This window comes from Rhinopithecus roxellana, chromosome 13 (assembly GCF_007565055.1).
Source record: "Rhinopithecus roxellana isolate Shanxi Qingling chromosome 13, ASM756505v1, whole genome shotgun sequence".
NCBI classification, from domain to species: Eukaryota; Metazoa; Chordata; class Mammalia; order Primates; family Cercopithecidae; genus Rhinopithecus; species Rhinopithecus roxellana.
In genome coordinates, this window is record NC_044561.1 from 133,974,429 (window position 1) to 133,997,826 (window position 23,398).

General features: G+C 50.4%; 2 protein-coding genes and 1 pseudogene across 3 annotated transcripts in view; 2 read left to right on the top strand and 1 right to left on the bottom strand.

Moving 5' to 3' along the window:
* The first annotated feature begins 2,567 nt into the window (after nt 1-2,567).
* RSPH14 (radial spoke head 14 homolog) overlaps nt 2,568-23,398 on the top strand; it is an 83,641-nt gene continuing 62,810 nt past the window's right edge. The window contains exons 1-4 of the mRNA XM_010376300.2: nt 2,568-2,673; nt 4,473-4,723; nt 5,999-6,101; nt 11,688-11,806. Of these exons, the coding sequence (XP_010374602.2) occupies nt 4,525-4,723; nt 5,999-6,101; nt 11,688-11,806 (421 nt within the window). The 5' untranslated portion in view covers nt 2,568-2,673; nt 4,473-4,524. The remainder of the gene's footprint in view (nt 2,674-4,472; nt 4,724-5,998; nt 6,102-11,687; nt 11,807-23,398) is intronic.
* LOC115893037 lies at nt 7,427-7,492 on the top strand (annotated as a pseudogene).
* GNAZ (G protein subunit alpha z) overlaps nt 20,799-23,398 on the bottom strand; it is a 54,060-nt gene continuing 51,460 nt past the window's right edge. For both annotated transcript variants that reach the window (XM_010376298.2, XM_030914084.1), the window contains exon 3: nt 20,799-22,726. In XM_010376298.2, coding sequence (XP_010374600.1) covers nt 22,382-22,726 — 345 coding nt within the window. In that variant the 3' untranslated portion in view covers nt 20,799-22,381. The remainder of the gene's footprint in view (nt 22,727-23,398) is intronic.

Below are 23,398 nucleotides of genomic sequence, written 5' to 3' on the forward strand. Positions count from 1 at the left end.
CTTGCTATGTTGCCCAGGCTGGACTCAAACTCCGAGGCTCAAGGAATCCTCCCACCTCAGCCTCCCCAGTCCTTGGGACTACAGGCGAGGGCCACCACACCTGGCTCTGTTTAATGTCTTTTAGTGAGTTTCACTGCTAAGGCTGAGGCTTAGGAGGTAAACTTAGGTGAGTTGTTCCACCTTCCGCACCTCAGTTTACTCAACTATAAAATAAACGCAACTATCTATTTCAACGGATCACATGAGATGGTGAAAGTGCTTTTATATTGTAAAGCTTGATTCAAGTCCATTAATCATTCATTAACGTACTGAAATCTTCCTGGTATATGCCTAGCACTGGGGAGACAAGGAAACAGAACGGACATGGTGTCCACCCTCAGGGAAACTGGAGTCTGCTGCGGGAGGCAGAGAAGTAAATAGAGAATTAGGGGGAGTGTGCCAATGGGATTTATGAGAAGGGAAGGTTAAGCTGTGGGATCACTTACTAATTTGGATTTGGGGATTTGACAGGAGCTAGATCACCTTGAATCCCTCCTTTAGCTCGTTTTTTTTTTTTTTTTTTTTTTTGGAGATGGAGTCTCACTCTGTCGCCCAGGCTAGAGTGCAGTGGCGTGATATTGGCTCACTGCAATCTCCGCCTCCCGGCTCAAGCGATTCTCCTGCCTCAGCCTCCCGAGTAGCTGGGACCACAGGTGTGCACCAACCATGCTTGGCTAATTTTTTTAGTAGAGACAGGGTTTTGCATGTGTGCCAGGCTGGTTTCGAACTCCTGGCCTCATGTGATCCGCCCGCCTTGGCTTCCCAAGGTGTTGGGATTGCAGGTGTAAGCCACGGCACCTGGCCCCCGCCCTCCTTTAGCTCTTAAGTGGGCTCTTTGCTTAGATCTAGAAACCAAATTGACACCAGGCAGATTAGCAAGAGAAAAGCATACAAATGTTATTAGTTTTACATGTGCATGGGGATCTTTACCAGAGTGAGGTCTGGAGAAGTGGCCAAAGCGAGATGCTTTTATACTTTTTAGACAAAGGATGACAAATTTGAGAAGAAATGACAGGACAAAGGGGATCTGGCTAGGGGCAGTAAATTCTAGGGGATTCACTAGGAGATAATATGAGGGGCGTAAACCTAGTGGAAGACAGGGTTAAGTATATTTATTCAGGTTCATTGCAGTCCCCAATTTTTAGTCTCAACTGATAAGGGCTATTTTCTTGCCCTGGTACAGCGAGGGTACCCCTCCTAGAGGAATCTTTATGGCTTGCTGAATGCAGAAAGAAGCATATCTGTTTGCCTTTTCTTGTATCTTTTTTAAAAAATTATATTTATTTATTGATTTATTTTAGAGTTGAGGTCTCACTCTGTCACCCAGGCTGGGGTGCAGTAGTGTGATCATATCTCACTGTAACCTCCAACTCTTTGGTTCAGGTAATTCTCCCCCTTCAGCCTCCCAAAGTGCTGGGATTACAGGTATGAGCCACTGCGCCTGGCCCAGCTAGCCCTTTCTGAGGCTACTATTTTTCCAATGTTGTCAACTCAGAATGGTCAATATACCAATCCAGCATATTTTGGGATGGCGCATACTTCACTCCTTCAGGAAGAAGGAAGGTTTCATGGAAGAAGTGTTCACCAAGTTGCATCCTGAAGGACAAAGAGGTAATAATTAGTGTTACAGGGCACTCAGGCTTCAGGAGCGAGGTGGCATTTGAGGGATTAAGAGAGAGTCTAGCATGGCTGGAGGAGGCCATCACCCAGGGACTTCGGCACTAGGCTAGGAGTTTGGATTCAGCCCTGAGACCAGTGGGGAGCCATGGAGGGTTTTATGCAGGTGGTGGCTGGGTCTGGCTTGCTTTTGAGAACAGCCACACCGGCCAGCAGTGTGTTGGGTCCACTGCAGGAGCTAACCTTTGTCATTACCAGGAGGTCAGTCTGCAAAGCAAGGGGCATGGGCAGGGCTAGGCGGTACTGAGAGCAGGCCTGTGTAATTTGGGGGAAACTGGCTGAGTGCAGTGGCTCACGCCTGTAATCCTAGCATTTTGGGAGGCCGAGGCGGGTGGATCACCTGAGGTCAGGAGTTCGAGACCAGCCTGGCCAAAATGGCGAAACCCTGTCTCTACTAAAAATTCAAAAATTAGCCGGGTGTGGTGGCAGGCACCTATAATTCCAGCTACTTGGGAGGCTTAGGCAGGAGAATCACTTGCACCCGGGTTGGGGGAGTGCATGGCGAGGAGTAGAGCGGAGGTTGCAGTCAAGATCGCGCCACTGCACTCCAGCCTGGGCGAAAGAGCGAAACTCCGTCAAAAAAAAAATTGGAGAAACAACTGAACTGCTCTGAGGTTCTTGTCCCTAAACTAGATGTTGCCATCTTATGAATTTACTCTGAGGATCAGAGGCGTGCAAAGTACCCAGTACAGAGAAGGGCGTAAATAAGTCACTTCCCTTCCCTTCTGTACTTTGAACAAAGCTGAGCTGCTTTGGTCCCCACAGCAACCCTGTAAATGATCCGGCTTTGCAGCCGGCCGCAGCCTTGGGCTGTTTGCGCCTGCGCAGTGGGCTCTGAGTATGTAGACAGAGGCACTGGGGACGCTACCGGAGTCGCCTGGCAACGATGTCGCCTGGCAACTGAATAGGTTGGCCACTGGCACGCGCTACTGGAAGCAGAAAGGGCTGCGGAGGCAGGTGAGGCGACGGCGGTGGGCTAGGGGCCCGGGAACGGGGAGCCCAGTGACCCACCCAGTCCCATTCACACAGGGCCCTGTCCCCACACTCAAAATCACGCACTTTTGTCTCCGGCTGGACTCTCCCAGCCCACGCCCCTTCTCCAGCGCCCACCGTTCCTGCGAAGGGAGCTCAACTCAAACATGGCCACCTCCCTCCCAGCCCGGCCCCCACTTCTACTGTTGTCATCTGGTGTTCCGCGTGAGCATCTGGCTTACCTTTTACTGGAGTAGATTCCTACAGGCCTGGGGCCTGTCCATTCTACTAACCATGATAACAACCATAGTAATAACCACAGCCAACATATCTGAAGCCCTGGTATGACAGGCTTACATGTATTCGTTAATTTGACAATTCTGGGAGGCAGGGAAGGAGGTACTGTTATCATCTCTCCTTTGAAGCTGCAGAAAGACACAGATAGAGGAAGAAACTTGCCAAGGGTCACCCATGGCCTGAATCTGGAGCCAGTTCTTAACTACTAACCTACACTGCCCATAGTTGCTGAAAGTGTGTGTGTGTGTGTCTGTAATAAAAGTAAATCACCTTTTTTTTTTCTTTTTTGAGACGGAGTCTTGCTTTGTTGCCAGGCTGGAGTGCAGTGTTGCGATCTTGGCTCACTGGAACCTCCCCCTCCCGAGTTCAAGCGATTCTCCTGCCTCAGCCTCTTGAGTAGCTGGGACTACAGGCACATGCCACCACGCCCAGCTAATTTTTGTAGTTTTAGTAGAGACGGGGTTTCAGCATGTTGACCAGGATGGTCTCGATCTCTAGACCTTGTGATCCACCCACCTTGGGCCTCCTAAAGTGTTGGGATTACAGGTGTGAGTCCCCGCGCCTGGCCATAAATCGCCTTTTTAATTTTATTTTTATTTTTATTTATTTTTTTTGAGACGGAGTCTCGCTCTGTCGCCCCGGCTGGAGTACAGTAGTGCGATCTTGGCTCACTGCAACCTCCGCCTCCTGGACTCAGGCCATTCTCCTGCCTCAGCCTCCCGAACAGCTGGGACTACAGGCGCCCACTGCCACGCCCGGCTAGTTTTTTTGTATTTTTAGTAGAGACAGGGTTTCACCATGTTTGCCAGGATGGTCTCGATCTCCTGACCTCATGATCCGCTTGCCTCGGCCTCCCAAAGTGCTGGGATTACAGGCTTGAGCCACCGTGCCCGGCCCATAAATCACCTTTTAATGTTAATTCCTTTTCATGAATGTGTCAGAAGCATCTGAATATGGGTTCCTGGCAGTGAATGAGCTAGACCCAGATTTCAACATTTGCTCCTAGTCTTACCATTTTCACAGCCTCCAGTAAGCTCCTTGGCCAGAACCTCAGTTTCCTCATTTGTAAAATATGGATAAAACAAGCCCCCTCCTTATGGGGTAGTTGAGTTGGGTACTACTTATTGCTGGCACAAGATAAGCACTAAACAGAGTGACCATTTTGGAGTTTGCTTGTTCGGTTTGTTTTGTCCTTTAATGCCTTTGACTGAAGATCCAGATGAAAGTATCAGTGGTTTCTTCTGTGAAGCACTATTGTGTGTGTGTGTGTGGGGGGGGGGGGGGGGCTCTGGAGTTTGCAGTTTGGGCTGCTACTTACCTTCACTGGGACTTTGAGCAAACCTCTTCATTGCTGTCAGCCTCAGTTTGCTCATCTGTAAAATGAAAGTAAAAATACCCATTTGCCTGCCCTCACAGTTTGGAGGATCAAATGAGAAGTAGCTTTTAAATCATAGTAGAAATAATGACAGCTTTTTGGTTTCTTTTAGTGAGTGGTTTCTGCAGAACTTCATTTGGAAAGGCCTCTGTAGTTGGGGAAAGATGGCCCATTCCCAGAACTCCATGGAGTTTCCTGTTAACATTAATGCTACCCAGATTACTACTGCCTATGGCCATCGGGCCCTGCCCAAGCTGAAGGAGGAGCTGCAGTCAGAGGACCTCCAGACGAGGCAGAAAGCCCTCATGGCCCTGTGTGACCTCATGCATGACCCCGAGTGTATCTACAAGGCCATGAGCATAGGTGAGTGTGACACAGTACAGGTTACCATGACTGGGGTCCTAGCATGGCTTCGGACACTGGGTAGAACTTCAGTAATAAGGGTTGCTATTGTTTGAACCTGACTCCAGGCCAGTTCCACTATAGGCGCAGTGCCCAGGTTCTTTTTAAAAAATATTTGTTTATTGAGGCAGAGTCTTGCCATCTCCCAGGCTGGAGTGCAGTGGCAGAATCATAGCTCATTGTAACCTTGAAATCTTGGGCTCAAGAGATCCTCCTGCTTCAGCTTCCTGAGTAACTAGGACTACAAGCATGTACCACCATGCCTGACTAATTTTTAAATTTTTTTTAATAAACAAGATCTTGCTATGTTGCCCAGGCTGTTCTTGAACTCTTGGCCTCAATTGATTCTCCCAGGTCAGCCTCCAAAGTTTTGGGATTATAGGTGTGAGCCACCACACCCAGCCTGGCTTATCTTAATCCTCAGAAAGGCCACCTACAAAGGAGAGTCCATTCTCAACCCAGAGATAAGAAAAGCATGATTCAGAGAAGGATTTAAGTCTAGGTTTGCCCAATAAATAAATCAAGCTGAATTTGTATTTATTTATTTATTATTATTTTTTGAGATGGAATCTCCCTCTGTTGCCCTGGCTGGAGTGCAGTGGCACTGTCATGGCTCACTGAAAGCTCCGCCTCTTGGGTTCAAGTGATTCTCCTGCCTCAGCCTCCTGAGTAGCTGGGACTACAGGCACCTGCCATCATGCCTGGCTAATTTTTGTATTTTTGTAGAGATGGGGTTTCACCATGTTGGCCAGGCTGGACTTGAGCTCCTGACCTCAGGTGATCTGCTTGCCTCAGCCTCCCAAAGTGCTGGGATTACAGGCATGAGCCACCATGCCCAGACAAAGCTGGATTTTTATTGGCTAAATCTGGCATCCCTAGGTGTAACCCACTCAAGGTCATGTGACTAGTTTGACACAGTGTTGTAATTTGACCCCATACCTCTCCTGGGGTCAAAGAAATGACAAAGCCCATTTTCTTAATCTCATGGCAGACTTTGTGAGAAGGCACTGGTACGAAGTGTGCAGGGAGAATCACAAGGAGGGTTGGATGAGACATGAGCCTCTTCAGTGACTCCAAAATGCTGCATAACCAACATGATTCCCCAGTGCCCCAAAGCAGCAGAACCTCTGGTATATTCCTGTCCCAACTGGCCCACTTATCGACTTCTGGGTTAGTTGGTTTCTGAGACTGGCAAACATTCAAGGGTTTGTTTGTTTGTTTGTTTGTTTTTTGTAGGCTGTATGGAGAACCTGAAAGTTTTGCTGAAGGATAGCAACAGCATGGTGCGGATAAAGACCACTGAGGTGCTCTACATCACGGCGAGCCATAGCGTGGGCAGGTGGGATGCTGTTCTGGAAACCAGTGTGACGCTTGCCAGCCGCACTTCTCCCCTGGGTGGATGATGCCCTTGAGCTGCGTAGAGTGCTCTGGAGTTTTGTCTGCAGCATCAGTTTTTAGAGGGGCTTCTATTTAGCCAGAGCAGGACTCTGTGGGGTGGTTTGGGTTGCCTCTGTGTGGATCTTATGGGACCCTCTGTTCCAGACTAATTTTTATTTATTTTATGTTAGTTCTGAGCTCTGAGCTCTCCTCTCTCTCTCTCTCTCCCTCTCTGTCTCTCTCTCTTTCTTTTTCTTTTCTTTCTTTTTTGAGACAGTCTTTCACTCTGTCGCCCAGGCTGGAGTACAGTGGCACCATCTCAGCTCACTGCAGCCTCTGCCTCTCCGGGTTCAAGCAATTCTTGTGCCTCAGCCTCCCGAGTAGCTGGGACTACAGGCATGTGTCATCACGCTCAGCTAATTTTTGTATTTTTAGCAGAGACAGGTTTCACCATGTTGGCCAGCTTGGTTTCGAACTCCTGGCCTCAAGTGATCTGCCTGCTTCGGCCTCCCAAGATGCTGGGATTACAGGCGTGAGCCACTGCACCCAGCTGAGTTTCCCACTTTCAAGGTGGGAAGAAAGTTCAGATCTTACCTCTGCAACAATTTTGCCATTTCTTAGCTTTTTACAGAGAGCCCAGTTCCCCAACCCAGATCCCCACAGGGCCTGTGGCTTTGGCTCCTGTCCCTGTGAAGGTGGTAAAATAACAGCGTCAAAGTGCGTATCTGGTCTGGGCTGGTGGCCTCACTTCCTGTTCATGATGACTGGGTTCTTGGTTTCTGGCACCTGCAAGTGTCCTTTTCCTGTGTAAGCACAGCTTCAGTTTTTCTTTTTTTTTTTTTTTGAGGTGGGGTCTTGCTCTGTCACCCAGGCTGGAGTGCAGTGACATGATCTCGGCTCACTGCAGGCTCCGCCTCCTGGGTTCACGCCATTCTCCCGCCTCAGCCTCCCGAGTAGCTGGGACTACAGGCGCCCGCCACCACGCCCTGCTAATTTTTTGTATTTTTAGTAGAGATGGGGTTTCATCGTGTTAGCCAGGATGGTCTCGATCTCCTGACCTCATGATCCACCCGTCTCGACCTCCCAAAGTGCTGGGATTACAGGCGTGAGCCACCACGCCTGACCAGCACAGCTTCACATTTTACACTTAAAAAAGATTTCATAGAGTATTTTAGTTAGGTGTTGGGGCAACAGGGTGGACGTGGTTGGAGGGGCTTTCCCACATCAGCTCGGCTCACCCTCTTCACCAGTGATCAATAGTTTTACTTTGTATTCAAAACAAAACCCCAGTGTTAACAGCTCTTTTAGAATTTGTTTAGGAGGTTTTCTGGTTTTCACTGGAACTTCTCCCCACCAGCCCCATCCCCACCCCCCAAAAATACAGAACCCCACATCACAAACACCCCCCAAGCCCTGGCCCAGGTCTTTTGGATAAAGCGGCCACTGCCCAGTGTGCACAGGCCCAGAAAGAAGAAAAGACAAGAAAGGCAAGGTGCTGACTGCCTTGGGGGTTGTTTGGTGTAAACAGGTAGCCATTCAGAGAGGCTTCAAATCATTTCAGGAGTGCCAGGGCATCTCACAAAACCCAAAGTCACTCAGCCCTGCCAGTCCCCAAGCTCTCATTGCCTTGGTGGCTGATCCTGTGTGTAGCCCCGGCCTTGTGTGAACCGTATGTGTGTGTGTATGTGGAGGTGGTACCATGGCTAGCACCTTAATTCACATGCTTTGTACCAAAAAGGGCAGGCTGGCACTGCAGACAGACTGGCGAAGTCAGGGCACAAGCCCCAGCCTTTTGGGGGGCCCCCGCTTTCCTGCTCTGTAATCTGGGCAACACTCCTGATCCCAGCCTCACTCTGCAGATCTTAGATGACCCAGGCAAGGTACTTTAAAAGGTTAGGGGCACACAGGATCAAGTCACTTTTCCTGCTGTTTTTTTCCTCCCCACTTTTCTGGACCTGATATGAACATTAGATAGTAACCCCCAGTGAGGGGGGACGGATGCTGAGAGGACAGGTCCTTGAAGCCTGAGCAATTATTAGGTTAGTGCAAAAGTAATTGCGCTTTTGCAATTAAAAGTAATGGCAAAAACCACGATTACTTTTACAACAACCTACTTAAAACGAATGGTAGTAAGGATTTGTGTAGCAGAACCTGGAGTGCCTAAGCCAGGGGTCCTGGCTGTGCCCACATTAGCAAGGCAGGAAGACGTGGTGAAGTGACCATCCCTGACCAAGGACCTGATAAGGGCCTGGTGGCCGGGCGCGGTGGCTCAAGCCTGTAATCCCAGCACTTTGGGAGGCCGAGACGGGCGGATCAGGAGGTCAGGAGATCGAGACCATCCTGGCTAACATGGTGAAACCCCATCTCAACTAAAAAATACAAAAAACTAGCCGGGCGAGGTGGCGGGCGCCTGTAGTCCCAGCTACTTGGGAGGCTGAGGCAGGAGAATGGCGTAAACCCGGGAGGCGGAGCTTGCAGTGAGCTGAGATCCGGTCACTGCACTCCAGCCTGGGCGACAGAGCGAGACTCTGTCTCAAAAAAAAAAAAAAAAAAAAAAAAAAAGATAAGGGCCTGGCACATGCACTCCTTCAGCGTTCTCAGAAATGTGGCCAACTTTTAAATTTCCCTTGAGGTCAGTGGTGATTTTTTTTTTTTTTAAGACTGAGTCTTGCTCTGTCGCCCAGGCTGGAGTGCGGTGCCGCCATCTTGACTCACTGTAAGCTCTGCCTCCCGGGTTTACGCCATTCCCCTGCTTCAGCCTCCGGAGCAGCAGGGACTACAGGCGCCCGCGACCACGCCAAGCTAATTTTTTGTATTTTTTAGTGGAGACGGGGTTTCACTGTGTTAGCCACGATGGTCTCGATCTACTGACCTCGTGATCCGCCTGCCTCAGCCTCCCAAAGTGCTGGGATTACAGGCGTGAGCCACCGCGCCCTGCCACACAACTGACTTTCAAAGCACGAGAGACATGGAGTGGGTGACTAGGCACTGACCAAGGAGGCCCCCACGGGAAGACCCCTGCAACTTGTGTGTCCCACGGTGACTTTCTTCTTCCAGGACGATTCAAAACACATGATAAGTGGAATTGTGACCAGTGCTGCAGTGGCACAGCTGGTTGGGCACTTCCTATGGCCACTTGGCTGAGGGGCTTGCACATGCATTGTCATTCATTCCTGGACCCAGCCCTGACAGATGTCACCTCAGAAGGCCTCTTTCAGATGCATTCAGGCCCAACAGTCAGTTGGTTAATCAAAATAAATGATTACAAAGCAAGGAACCGAAGAAATGGTTTCCTTTAAATCGTTCATTTTAACCCAAAACACATATGATAAGGCATTAGGCATTCACCAATCCCCATGTGGGACCCAGGCTTTTTGTTGAATATGAGACCACTGGTTGGTGTTTCCTATCGTGTATATATATATTTTTTCTTTTTTTCTTTTTTCTTTTTTTTTTTTTTTTTGAGAGGGAGTCTCACTCTGTTGCCGGGGCTGGAGTGCAGTGGCCGGATCTCAGCTCACTGCAAGCTCCGCTTCTCGGGTTCACGCCATTCTCCTGCCTCAGCCTCCCGAGTAGCTGGGACTGCAGGCGCCGGCCACCTCGCCCGGCTAGTTTTTTTGTATTTTTTAGTAGAGACGGGGTTTCACCATGTTAGCCAGGATGGTCTCGATCTCTTGACCTCGTGATCCGCCCGTCTCGGCCTCCCAAAGTGCTGGGATTACAGGCTTGAGCCACCGCGCCCGGCCTCTTTTTTTTCTTTTTTTTAATTAAAAAAAAAATTTTTTTTTGAGATGGAGTCTCGCTCTGTCGCCCAGGCTGGAGTGCAGTGGCCGGATCTCAGCTCACTGCAAGCTCCGCCTCCCGGGTTTACGCCATTCTCCTACCTCAGCCTCCCTAGTAGCTGGGACTACAGGCGCCCGCCAACTCGCCCGGCTAGTTTTTTTGCATTTTTTAGTAGAGACGGGGTTTCACTGTGTTAGCCAGGATGGTCTCGATCTCCCGACCTTGTGATCCGCCCGTCTCGGCCTCCCAAAGTGCTGGGATTACAGGCTTGAGCCACTGCGCCCGGCCTTTTTTTTTTCTTAAACCATACTCATAACATCATCTGATTTGCAGCTTTGGTTTCTTTAAAGTAGAGCAAGAACTCAAAGACATTAATGAAATAGTCTGCATGCAAAACCCTTCTAGAATCTTTTTATTTTTTAAGAGATAAGATCTAGCTCTGTCATCCATGCTGGATTTTAGTGGCACAATCCTAGTTCACTGCAGGCTCAAACTCCTAGGCTCAAATGATCCTCCTACCTTAGCCGACTGAGTAGCTGGGAACACAGGCACACACCACCAAGTCTGGCTGAACTTTTAACATTTTAGGTAGGGATGAGGTCTCACCATGTTGCCCAGGCTGGTCTTAAACTCCTAGTCCAAGAGATTCTCCTACCTTAGTCTCCCAAAGCACTGGGGTTAGGTGTGAGCCATCTAGAATCTTTTACAATCATCTCTTTTTTTTGTCTTTTTTGAGACAGTCTCATTCTATCACCCAGGCTGGAGTGCAGTGGCGCAATCACAGCTCACTGCAACCTCTACTTCCTGGGCTCAAGTAATTCTTGTGCCCCAGCCTTCTGAGTAGCTGGGATTACAGGCATGTGCCACCATGTCTGGCTGATTTTTGTATTTTTAGTAGAGATGGGGTTTTGCCATGTTGGTCAGGCTGGTCTCGAACTCCTGACCTCAACTGATCTATCTACCTCGGCCTCCCAAGGTGCTGGGATTACAAGTGTGAGCCACTGCGCCTGGCCAATCATCTCTTTTTTTTTTTTTTTTTTTTTTTTTTTTGAGGCTCAATTTTGAGTCCTTTCAAAGCATTCAACTTTTTCTCATAAGAAAATTTGAGGCTGGGCGCGGTGGCTCACGCCTGTAATCCCAGCACTTTGGGAGGCCGAGAAGGGTGGATCATGAGGTCAGGAGATCGAGACTATCCTGGCTAACAAGGTGAAACTCCGTCTCTACTAAAAATACAAAAAAAACTAGCCGGGTGCGGTGGCAGACGCCTGTAGTCCCAGCTACATGGGAGGCTGAGGCAGGAGAATGGTGTGAACCCGGAAGGCGGAGCTTGCAGTGAGTGGAGATCACGCCACTGCACTCCAGCCTGGGCGACAGAGCAAGACTCCGTCTCAAAAAAAAAAATAAAAAAAAATAAAAAATAAAACTTGAAAAAGAAAACCCTCTTCGCATCTAATTGACCTTGCCTAATATTTACTGAACTTGTATAATGATAATGACAAGCATAACTGGTGTACATAGATGTGGCGGCAAGGGAGACCAGAAGAACAAGGGGCCAAGGTGGGCTGGGCCTGCTGAGTTCGCTCCCCTGGAGGTTCAGGTGAGATGGGTCATGCACCTGTAGCCTTTGTCTGCTCCCACAAAGCCAGAGGAATGTGGTCTACCCCAGATAGCATGGATCAGATTCCAGCAGGGACCCTGATCCTTCTTATTTGAGCCTCTCAGGGCATGGTCTCACTTATGTCACTATCCACCCTCCCTTCCCCAGATACGCCTTTCTAGAGCACGACATCGTCCTTGCCCTGTCCTTCCTGCTGAATGACCTCAGCCCAGTCTGCCGGGGGAACCTGTACAAGGCATACATGCAGCTGGTCCAGGTGCCTAGAGGTAGGCTTGCGTCCTGCACACAGATCTGCTGGGCACTCAAGTTGTCCATCGGTCTCCTCTCCAGGTCACATATGTACCAGGGTGTAGATCATCAACTTTTTATTAAATTACAACATACATATTAGAAAAGTACATATCCACTGGGTGCGATGGCTCACGCCTGTAATCCCAGCACTTTGGGGGGCCGAGGCAGGCAGATCATGTGGTCAGGAGTTCGACACCAGCCTGGCCAATATGGTAAAACCTTGTCTCTACTAAAAATACAAAAATTAGCCAGGTGTGGTGGTGTGCACCTGTAGTCCCAGCTACTTAAGAGGCTGAGGCAGAAGAATTGCTTGAACCTGGGAGGCAGAGGTTGCAGTGAGCCAAGATCATGCCATTGCACTCTAGCCCAGGGGACAGTGCAAGACTCTGTCTCAAGACAAAAAAAAAAAAAAAAAAAAAAGAAAAGAAAAAGAAAGAAAAGACAAGCACATATATTAAACAAACATTTGGTTAAATTGTTGTGAGTGAACATGTCGTGTAACTGCCACCCCAATCAAGACATGTAGAATATTTACCACCTCTCCAGAAACTTCCCACATGCTCATACTGGGTATTACCCTTACCAATGATAAACAGTTATAAGACTATAGATGATGCCCCTTTTAGAACTTTATATAAATGGAAACATACAGCTTGTAATATCTTGCTTGTAGCTACTTTTGCTTAACATTTTATTTCTGAGATTTACATGTGGTATGTATTACTGATTTTTGCTGGTTAATGCTGAGTATGGTATTTACACTATGTGAGTATACAACAGTTTACTTACCCATTCCGTTGCTGATGGACATCTGAGTTGTTTCTAGCTTATGGCTACCAAGAATAGAGTGGCTATAAATGTCTTTTGATGGATATGTATACGCATTTATTTCAAAACATACCCAAGAAGAGAATGGCTGGCCTGGGTAAGTTTGTGTTCAGCTTTTAGAAGGTACTACCCAATGGTTTTCTAAAATATTTGCATCTGGCACATGCCATGTCCCAGCTACCCAAGAGGCTGAAGCAGGTGTATTGCTTGAGCCTAGGAGTTCTAGGCTGTAGTGCCCTATGCCAGTCAGGTGTCTGTACTGTTTGGCATCAATATGGCAACCTCCTGAGATAGGGGACCACCAGTTGCCTAAGGAGGGGTGAACCAGCCCAGACCAGAAACACAGCAGGTCAAAACTCCTGTGCCGACCAGTAATGGGACCGCAACTATGAATAACCACTGTATTCCAACCTGAGCAATGTAGCAGGATCCTGTCTCTAAAAAAATGTAAATAAAATATTTGTACCAATTTATACTTCCATTAGCAGTATATGAGAGTTCCAGGTGCTTTACATCCTCATCAATCGTAGATTTTTTTCTGTCTCTTTATTTTAGCTATTTTGGTGGGTGTGTAGTAGTATCTCACTTTGGTTTTAATTTATATTTCCCTGATGATTAAAAGGGGATATCCTGTAAATGTTTTCTTTTGTGAAATACCATAGCACACATTTAAGGGATAAAAAAGGCCTGCCCCAGAGGCAATGTTGCATACAGTTCCTGGCCCACCAGCACCGCTGATCAGATGGGGCATCCGGGGTAACAGCTACCCAGTAACCACAGCTAGAGAGTTAAGATTTACGGCAGATTGATATCTGCCCAGTCGCATGATGCAATGAGTATTTTTAGACGAGGGAATCATTTCAAGGGCCATGATAGGAGGCTGTGAAGGGGATACCTTAGCTCAAGGTGGATAAACAGATGTCATAGCCCAGGAGTCAGATGAACCTGGGCTCCCTCTGCCCTTCCCCTCACTCTCCGTATGCCCGGGACAGGTTATTTCCCATGTCTAAAGTACCTGCCTTAGAGGCCAGAAGTGAGGATGAAGTGGAAACGCTGGCCTGGTGTATAGCTCAGCGTCCTGCCAAAGGATGGAGTGTAAACGTTCAAAACCAGGCATGAGCATTCCCTGGATTAAGGCTCAGAGAGAAATGACTACCGGATCAGGTGCAGATAGGCAGGCCCAACAGAGCAGAGCCCGTGAGGGTCCAGGATTGTTGCTTGGCCCCTGAAGCACATCTTCTTTCAGTTGATCTGGGATGGGAGTTGAGCACGTTAGGGCTATGGTTTTTTAAAAATACCACCATGTTGGCAGGGCGCGGTGGCTCAAGCCTGTAATCCCAGCACTTTGGGAGGCCGAGACAGGCGGATCACGAGGTCAGGAGATCGAGACCATCCTGGCTAACACTGTGAAACCCCGTCTCTACTAAAAAATACAAAAAACTAGCCGGGTGAGGTGGCGGGCGCCTGTAGTCCCAGCTATTCGGGAGGCTGAGGCAGGAGAATGGCGTGAACCCGGGAGGCAGAGCTTGCAGTGAGCTGAGATCCGGCCACTGCACTCCAGCCTGGGCGACAGAGTGAGACTCCGTCTCAAAAAAAAAAAAAAAAAAAAAAAAAAGAAATACCACCATGCCCCTGGCCCTCTCCCAGACCACCAGGATCAGTCTCTGGGGGTGGGGCCCTGCACATATGTTTCTGAAAACGCACCTTGAATGATAGTCATACGTGCCCCAGGGTTGAGAGCCCCTGGTTTATTAGGGTGATCCACAGGGGACCAGTGCTGGGTTGAGCTAAATGAATGCCCTGTGCTCACCATGGAGGAACCTGAGGAATAAGCAAGGGTCTTGTCCGCTCATTCTTGGAGTGTGGAGAGAGGGGACTTGCTGCTCTCAACCAGTCCTCTTACAATGATTGTGAACTATTTAAGGCATTCACAGAAGTACAGAGATGGTGATAAGGAACAATGGATACCACCAGCCAGCATTGCCAAATCTTCACATTCTACATCCATATTTTATACTTGCTTGACATTTTTATTTGAAGAAATCATAGGTACAGTCTAAGCACCCTGTTAACCTCCCCCTACCCAGAGCACTCTTCCCCCTGCCTTTCCTTGAGCCCCCAATAATTTGGTGCCTACGTCCTCAAAATGCATATCTTCATATTTTATCACAGATATAATTATATACGGACTATATATAATCTTGCTTTGCATGTTTTAAAACTATGTAAGTGGATCTCGCTGTACGTATCCCTCTGCTACTTCCAAAACCTTAAAAAACCTAAACAACATTAGAGATTTATAGAAATTTTGAGATGAATCCATGTCGCGCCACTGGCTGTATTTCATTCATTTCCATCACTGCACATTGTTCCGGTGTTTGAATGTATCACGGTACACTCGCCCATCCCAGGCTGGCAGGCTTGTTGATTGTTTGTACTCCTGTACTGCAGAAGGATTGTGCCATGGCTGTTCCTGCCCAGAGCTTCCTGGTACCCTGGAAGGAGAGTCCCCTAGGGCCTCTGCCAGGGAGGGCATCACTGAACCAGGGAGAATGTGTGTTTGCCTTCAGCTTTGCTGGATATTGCAACTGCTTCCAGCCCAGCCTCTCGCCTCCAGAGAGCCCGGGGCATATCTCAGCCTGATGGATGTGCTATGGTGTTTCACTGTGATGTGGCTCTACTGTCCCTGTCCTGGTGAGAGGAAACATCTTCCCTCTGCCTGACACCTCCTCAGATTCCTCTCCTGCCCAGTGCCTCTGGAGAGAGTGTGTTCATTCTGTTGCTGAGTTGTTTTTCCATTTCTTATTGATTTGAAGGAGTGTGTAATTTATCCTGGATTCCAACCCTTTGTTGGTTACCTACATTGCAAATATCATTTCCCAGGCTGTTTTCTTTACTTCTCACTGTGCCTTTGTTGATTCACTGCTGCAGCAGTTCTTCTTTCTTTTCTTTTCTTTTCTTTTCTTCTTTTCTTTTTCTTTTCTTTCTTTTTCTGAGACGGAGTCTCGCTCTGTCACCCAGGCTGGAGGGCAGTGGTGTGTCTCAGCTCACTACAACCTCCACTTCCCAGATTCAAGTGATTCACCTGCCTCAGCCTCCCAAGTAGCTGGGAGTACAGGTATGCGCCACCATGCCCAGCTAATTTTTGTATTTTTAGTAGAGATGGGGTTTCTCTATGTTGGCCAGGCTGATCTTGAACTCCTGACTTCATGATCCACCTGCCTAGGCCTCCCAAAGTGCTGGGATTATAGGCGTGAGCCACCGCGCCTGGCCCTAGCAGTTTTTCATTTGAATAATGTAGTCAATTTCATCAGTTTTTTTTCTCTGCACTTTTTTTTTTTTTTGAGTGCCGTGTAAGAGAATCTTTCTTTACCCTGACTCATGAAGATATTCTGCCATATTTTCTTCTAAAATGTACAAGTTTGCTTTTCCCCATCTCCTCCCCTTGGCTTTTTCTGTAGTCCACAAACACCGGGTGCACCATTAGGAGTAGGGGGCTGTGGGGCCGGGCGCAGTGGTTCACGCCTGTAATTCCAGCACTTTGGGAGGCTGAGGCGGGTGGATCATGAGGTCAGGAGATCAAGACCATCCTGGCTAACACGGTGAAACCCCGTCTCTACTAAAAATACAAAAAAAAAAAAAAAAAAAAAAAAAAATGCCAGGCGAGGTGGCCGGCGCCTATAGTCCCAGCTACTCGGGAGGCTGACGCGGGAGAATGGAGTGAACCCGGGAGGCAGAGCTTGCAGTGAGTCGAGATCATGCCACCTCACTGGAGCCTGGGCAACAGAGCGAAACTCTCGTCTCAAGAAAAAAAAAAAAAAAAAGGAGTAGGGAGCTGTGGTACTGACAAGCTCATAAACAAAAGCCTCACTGGGGGTCAGGGTGGGGAGCCTCGGCCCTTCATGGCAGGGTTTGCTGGGTGCTGCTCGTGATCTGTGAAGGGCCCCGAAGGGAAGCCTGGGACACTGGCTATGCAGGGGACAGTTGGACAATGAGTAGAGGGAGGAAGGGAAGGGGGCAATATAGCAGGTGCCCAGGAGATCTGTTCTGGGGTACACTGAATGCTGTGGCCTCTGGATTAGCCAGTGTGACTGTGCCCCTTGTGGTGTCCTTCATGGGCCTCCGGGTGGGGGCCTGGGGGATGGCGAGGGCATCTATTTCAGTGGCTCTATTCTTACCAGCAAGTGGCCTTGGGCAGTAGCATCACCTATGGGAGCGTGGGTGTCATCTGTGTGGCTCAGCTGGGACAGTCTCTGAGCAGGGCTTAGCTGGCTCCCAGCGGATGCCGGTGCCCATTGGTATGGTTTCCTATCAGTGGCCACACTGGAAGGCCGTTTTCACCATGGCACCCTCTGCACCTGGCAGGGCACCTGGCATGTGGGTAGCGCTCAACAAATATTGGTTGTTTAGTAGGTTTTATGTCATACCTTAAAGGATCACTTGTTGGTTGTCTTCTTGCTACAGTTCACTTACCTGCTTGCTCATTCATTCATTCATTTGGCGGTATGTGTTGGGCCCCTGCTCTGTTCTGGCCACTGTGCCTCAGTTTCTTCCCCTGAGTCATGGGTGTCTGTGGGAGAATGGTTTCAGAGTCTTTGCTCTGGCTAGGTCTGACTTGCATGATTTCCCAGAGTAACCAGGAGGGGGCACCCCAGGACTGAGGATCGTCCCAGGTGGGCCCTGGCCCTGCAGGGGCCCTGGGTCCACGCTGCCACGCTCAGCCACAGGTACTGGTGGCTCCGCATTTCTCTAAGTTCCTTCCAGGCTGGCTTCTCATGCCCCGTGGTGGTGCCATGTCAGGAGAGGAGAAACTAGGATTGTAGAGGCAGATGCCACACACAGGCTGCCAGCCCAGGCTCCCTGCCAGCTGGGCCCCGAGTGACGCACAGGGTCCACTTCTGCTCCGTAGCCTCTCTAACCCCATGAGAAAACAGGTTTCATTTTGAAGGAGAGAGAGTTCTGTGGCTGAAATAGACAATTCTTCTCTAACCAGATTTGGGGTGCAGTTGAACAGCTCAGGGCCCCCGGAAGTATCCCTCTACCATCCCACCGGTTCTGACTGGACACACCTGTGAGTCTGTTTTGGCCCTGCCTCCAGTCACCCTCTCCTTGTGCCAGGCTCTGAGACCCCAGCCCAGTTTTAGCAGCAGCATGATGGGGCCTGTTTGACCCTGACTCCACATGTGTGCAGCCTGGCGGTGGAGACAGATGACCCTCCCAGCCCAGGGGAGAGCACCAGCCTGGGAGGAGGAGGGAGGCAGCAAGGATGCACCTGGGCCCTGCCTGTGGAAATTGGCTCCCTGACCTTGGAAAGAAGCAGAATTGGGCTTGGGAGTGGGAGGGTGCCGCGGGGGAAATGTCTGGATGCAGTTTAATCCAAGTCATTTGGGGGTGCAGGGGACATCCCTGGAGTCATAGCATCTAGGCTAGGGAGAAATCTGGGGTCTACAGCCATATCACCCAGAATGCACCCAAATCTCATCTGAACCCCAGTATGTGGGCTGCTGGAGAAGCAAAGTAGGTGCTCCTGCTGCAGTGAGCGGTGCGCCTCATCCCAGGCTACTGGCCTTGGGCGGGCCACCACTGCATCCTGTCCCTCCTCAGCAGCCGCCCGTGGACACACAGCATCCTTTGATGGGCCCAGAGCAGCCCCCTCCTCTTCCTGCCCTTGATGCCACAGGGTGAGGGGTGGAGGCCAGCTGCCCTAGAGGAGCAGGCCCTTTTCTGTCTTGCCTGACCTCAGGGCGGGGTACACCAGGACCCCAGGCACATCCTCGGCCTGACAGTCTTTGGTGGGTAGTTGTACCTGATTCCTAGACTTAGCAGGAATGATGGTCACTGATAGGGACACTCTGGCCTCTTGGTTCCTGGACTGCCAGGCCTCCCCCTCTCGTCGGGCTCATCTGGGTGAGGTGAGTGTCCATGGCAAGGTCTAGCCTCAGTGTTGCCCCAAGTCTTCATGGTGCAGTGCAGCCCTTCCTGGCACTGTCCCCTGAGCCAGATGGACCCATTTGTTCTGGATGGCTGATGTTGGAAGTAGGGTGCCAGGGCCTGTGGCTGCTGTGGGGATCTGGGGAATGTGGACAGAGTAAAGCCCCTCAGGTCCTGGCCTGGTGGGGTCACTTGTCACACATTGTGTGATGCTGATAAGTCATCGCCTCTCAGGGTCTCTGCTTCCACTTCTGTAGAATGGAATCAAGCATCTTGGCCTCCCATGAGTGTGCCCCCGCAGTAAGCAGTCACTGAGGAGAGCTAGGATTATCGTGACCACTGTTGTTGACCCATTGCAAACCAGGTGACCACATGGGCTATAGGTGAGGATGGCAATATCACACAGGAAGCCACATGATGGTGGGTCCTGGGAAAGGAGTCTAGGGCTGCGTGAAGTAGGACAAGGCGGGGTTAGTCACCTGCAGAGGGCAGGGCCGGTCCAGCCGTCCCCAGAGCCTCCCCTTCAGGCACCTTGCCACCTGCTCTAGCCTCCTCTCACCAGCTCCCTTGGTGCGTCCTGGTACTTACCTCCCCTTGGCTAAGACTCCTGGACCCTCCCAGCTCAGCACGCGCCTTCTCTGTGGGGCATTGTTTGGAGGAACGAGGTGGATCAGAGGTGCCGGCCTTGAGCTGCTCAATGGAGTTTCCAACACCCCTTCCCACTCGACCCTGGAGCCCTGGCAGATGGAATGTGGGGAAGGAGGAGACTTCCAAGAAGCCGCCCAGGTGACTTTGAGCTGAGAGAATGGGGAAGGACATGTCAGGCAAAGGGATCGTTGGGAGCAAGAGCGGAATAAGGCAGGTTCAGGAGGAGAACTAGTGCAGGTGAACTGCACGGGAGGACAGAGCTGGAAAGGCTGACCGCGCCCGAGGTTTCTCTGCAGCCTGCGGGGGAACTGGAGACGCCTGACTAGGTTCTGGGAACCAGGAGAAACCATGCTCCAGGGAAGGCCTCCTCTGATCTTTGCATACATTAGGAAGGGAGGCTCAATCCCTTTCTCCCTTTAGCCATGTATTTTTAGATTAAAGATGCTCACGGCGAAATTACTGCTCTTTTCACAGTTGGCATTAAAAGCACAAAATAAGTCTCAACGATTTTAAGTCACACGTTATTTCTTCAGAAACAAAAGCCCCTTTGGGTTCTGGCTGTTTGGTGACGTAGGAAGGTGTGAAGGGAGTCCCTGCGTGGGCTTAGGAGTGGGGATGGGGTGGTGACAGTGCCAAGGCTGCGTGTGTATCTGCGTACGTGTGCATGTGCTTGTGTGCGTGCATGTGTGTGTGTGCCTGCCGACCCCCCACTTTGCTTGAGGTCCTGCTTTGAGGAGGAGGCTGCAGAGTGGTTCTGTGCTGCTCCCTGTAGGTTTCTGTCCTGTGCAGGTGTCGATCCAGGCGAGGACCCCAGCAGCAGGAAAGATCAGCTCCAGGGGGAGCAGGACAGCTCCCTGGCCTGGTGAATCCTGGCTTGACTGCTCCCTGGCCTCAGGCACCTTTCCTTGTCTGTAAAATGGGCACCTCTGGCAACCTGCTGAGGTGGGGTGTTCCATAAAATCATTAGTAAGGAGCCCGGCTCCGTGTCTGGTTCGCAGCAGACCCTTGGTGAATGCATTCCATTGACTTCTGATCAGCACTTTTCCACTATATCCAGATACCTCTAACCACACAAGCCAGTCAGCAAGCACTGTATATACACTCAGGGACCCCTCCTCCCCACAACCCTACAAGGTTTGCCCTACACTACTGCGGGCACAAGCACCCTCCAGGCCCTCAGGGCACCTCTTCCACTCTGCAGGATGACTCTGACCTTGGCCAAGGTGCCCACATGGTGGGAGGGGGCCAGGGTATGGCACAGCCTGGGTCAGTGTTGGGTGGGGTCTTGGGGGCAGCGGGAGGGGCAGGAGTCATCATCACCCACAAACCTCCACACCAGGACTGCATGGACCTGGCAGGTTTCCCCTCTTTGCATTTTCTTTCCTCTCGTGATGTTTATTCTTGATGTTTATTGCAAAATGACTCTACCTAAATGTATGGAGGTATAGGGGTGGGGTTTGGAATATGGGACCTCAGAATGGCGGTGTCCCCGGCTGCCCTCCCAGGTGGCACCAAGTCCAGCCACAGGTCAGCCACACATATAGCACACCAGGACAATGCTGGGCTCCATTCAGGGTATTTTATTTTCTTAAAGTAGACAACCTTTGACTTTCATCCAATCACCGGCTTCTCTTTCCCCCGTACATCTCCTCACGTCCTTGGCTGTGATTCTGCGCACTGACCTCAGACACACAGCTACTGCACGGAGAGAGGGAGGGAGACCCGGCAAGGGCTCCGGTGGTGCCTCTCCTCTCCATGGCGCAGTTCGTATTTACACACGACGGCCCTTGGCGAAGGTCCTTTCCACGCGGTTGCCCACAGGCCCTGGGACAGGAAGGCCCAGATCAGGGTCCCAGCAGGGCCTCCCTCAGGCCACAACGCTGGCTGTGCCTTCACAGGAGTCAGAGCATTCCCAGCCAGTCTCAGGCGCGGGGCATGCCGGGACCAGGGGTGCCACCTCTTTCTCCCCTTCCTTCACTCTGCAAAGCCACAAATAATTTACTCTTTAAATACCAAGACACTTAGCTATTGTTCATTTGCTCCCAGGTGAAAGAACCTTCTTTAAATACGTCGCATTTATTTTCTTAAATAAAAACAAAGCAGAAAACTGCACCATTAACAAGAGGACACTGCAGAGGCTTATGTACAACACGTGTCCCGCGAGGCTGGCGCAGGACTGCCAGTCACTCCAAAATTTCTTTGGAGCAGAGAGACAGAATCGTCCAGATAACAACTTTTACACTCAGCAAGCCAGACACAAAAAAGACCACCTGAAAAAAAATATGTTTTGAAAATCTGCATTTAAAAAAGAATACTCAACCGCATTTGAAATTTTTTTCTGCGAAACACCACGAGATTTGGCCAAAAAAAAAAAAAAAAAAAAAAGAATGTCAGAGAAGGAAAACTAGGTTTTGATTTATAAAACATCAGACTAGTAGAAGAAAAGCTAGAATCCCAGCTGGCCTAGTTTGAAATAAATCGTGCCACTCGTTTTGTTGTGTTGGTTTTTGCTGCATATTTTGAAGCTGTTTAAAAAGAGCTGTGAGTGGCTGGAGGTCTGGTTAGTGCTGCCACCTGGCTCCTAAGGTCCCGGGTCCAGAATGAAAGTGGTGCTGAGCAGCTGTGTGCAGGCCAGAAGGGAAGGTGCACAGACCCTGCACTGGTCCTCCCTCTTGGTCAGCAGCAAGGTCCCTAGGCCAGAGCTTGGGCAGTGAGCTGGCCCTCCTCCAGGTGACAGGGGCGCAGCTGGCCTACCTGGCCTCAGCCCTGCTGCCTATCCCCAAGAATCCAATGCAGACCCCCAAGGGGAGTGGCGCCAACTCAGGAAGGCAAAGTGAAGGGGCAGGATGGGCTCGTAGTGACCTTGTGACAGCTTCTCAAGTCTTCAAGAGACCTTGACATTTTAGAGGATTTTGCCATCTCCAGATGTGTATGTGTGCATGTGTACGTGTCTATCTACCTAGCAATCTATCCATATATATTTATGTTTGCAGAAATGTGGGGCCAAGGAGGCAGAGGCCAAGGGGCGGGGGACATTCTTTAGGCCCCCTGTTTTCTGCCCCTGGGTTGGGCCTCTCTAGCACGCGTTGGGGCATGATACCCCATAGGTTTCACCATAGGCAGGCGGGCCCAGGCCTGGCTCCTCAGCAAAGGCCAATGTACTTGAGATTGTTCTGTATGATGACGTCTGTCACCGCGTCAAAGACAAACTGGATGTTACTGGTGTCGGTGGCGCAGGTGAAGTGGGAGTAGATCTCCTTGGTCTCCTTGTTGCGGTTCAGGTCTTCAAACTGCCGCTGGATGTAGACGGCGGCCTCCTCGTACGTGTTCTGGCCCTTGTACTCGGGGAAGCAGATGGTGAGCGGGATGCGGCGGATCTTCTCTGCCAGCAGGTCCTTCTTGTTCAGGAAGAGGATGAGTGAGGTGTTGATGAACCAGTTGTTGTTGCAGATAGAGTCAAAGAGGCGCAAGCTCTCTGCCATCCGACTCTGGGGAAAGGAAATTACTGGCATTAATCAGGCCCACAGCAGGCAGAAACAGACCTTAGGCCCACAACCCTGGCAGAGGAAGCCCTTGCCAGGGTCTCCAGCCCAAGGCTGGTCCCTGCAATGGCACCTCCTTCTGCTGGGGAGGCTCAGGTTAAATGTCTTCACCCATCACCCACTGAAATAGCTGGCACCACCCTCCTTGCCTGTGGCAAGTGCTTGGAAGATGTTCTCTTGCCCCTTTTGGGTCCTCCTCTGGGTGCCAGTGACCTCAACATATAGCTTTGGGGCTACAGCTGTGCCAAGCACAGCCTCCTAAACCCCTGGGCACCTCCAGCTCCGAGGACCCCCCAGTCTTCCCACTGCCCATCCACAGGCTGCCCCACACCTGCACAAGGAAGGCTATCTTCTACAGAAGCCCCCATCCCGTCACAGCTCCCTTAATGCAGGCGTTGGCAGCCTTGTGCCCTATCTGGGTTGTGGCCCAGTCCTTCAAAACTCTGATCTTTCTGTGTGGTACCATCAGACACTAGGAAATCTGTGAGGGAGCAGCCTTCACTTTCATAACCAAAGTCTCCAGTTCTTGAGAGCTGGGAAGTAAACACCAGCCAGGGGCCAGGCTCCTCCCCTACCCTCCAGCTGCGGGCACTCCCACCAGCTGCTGCGGGGCATCTG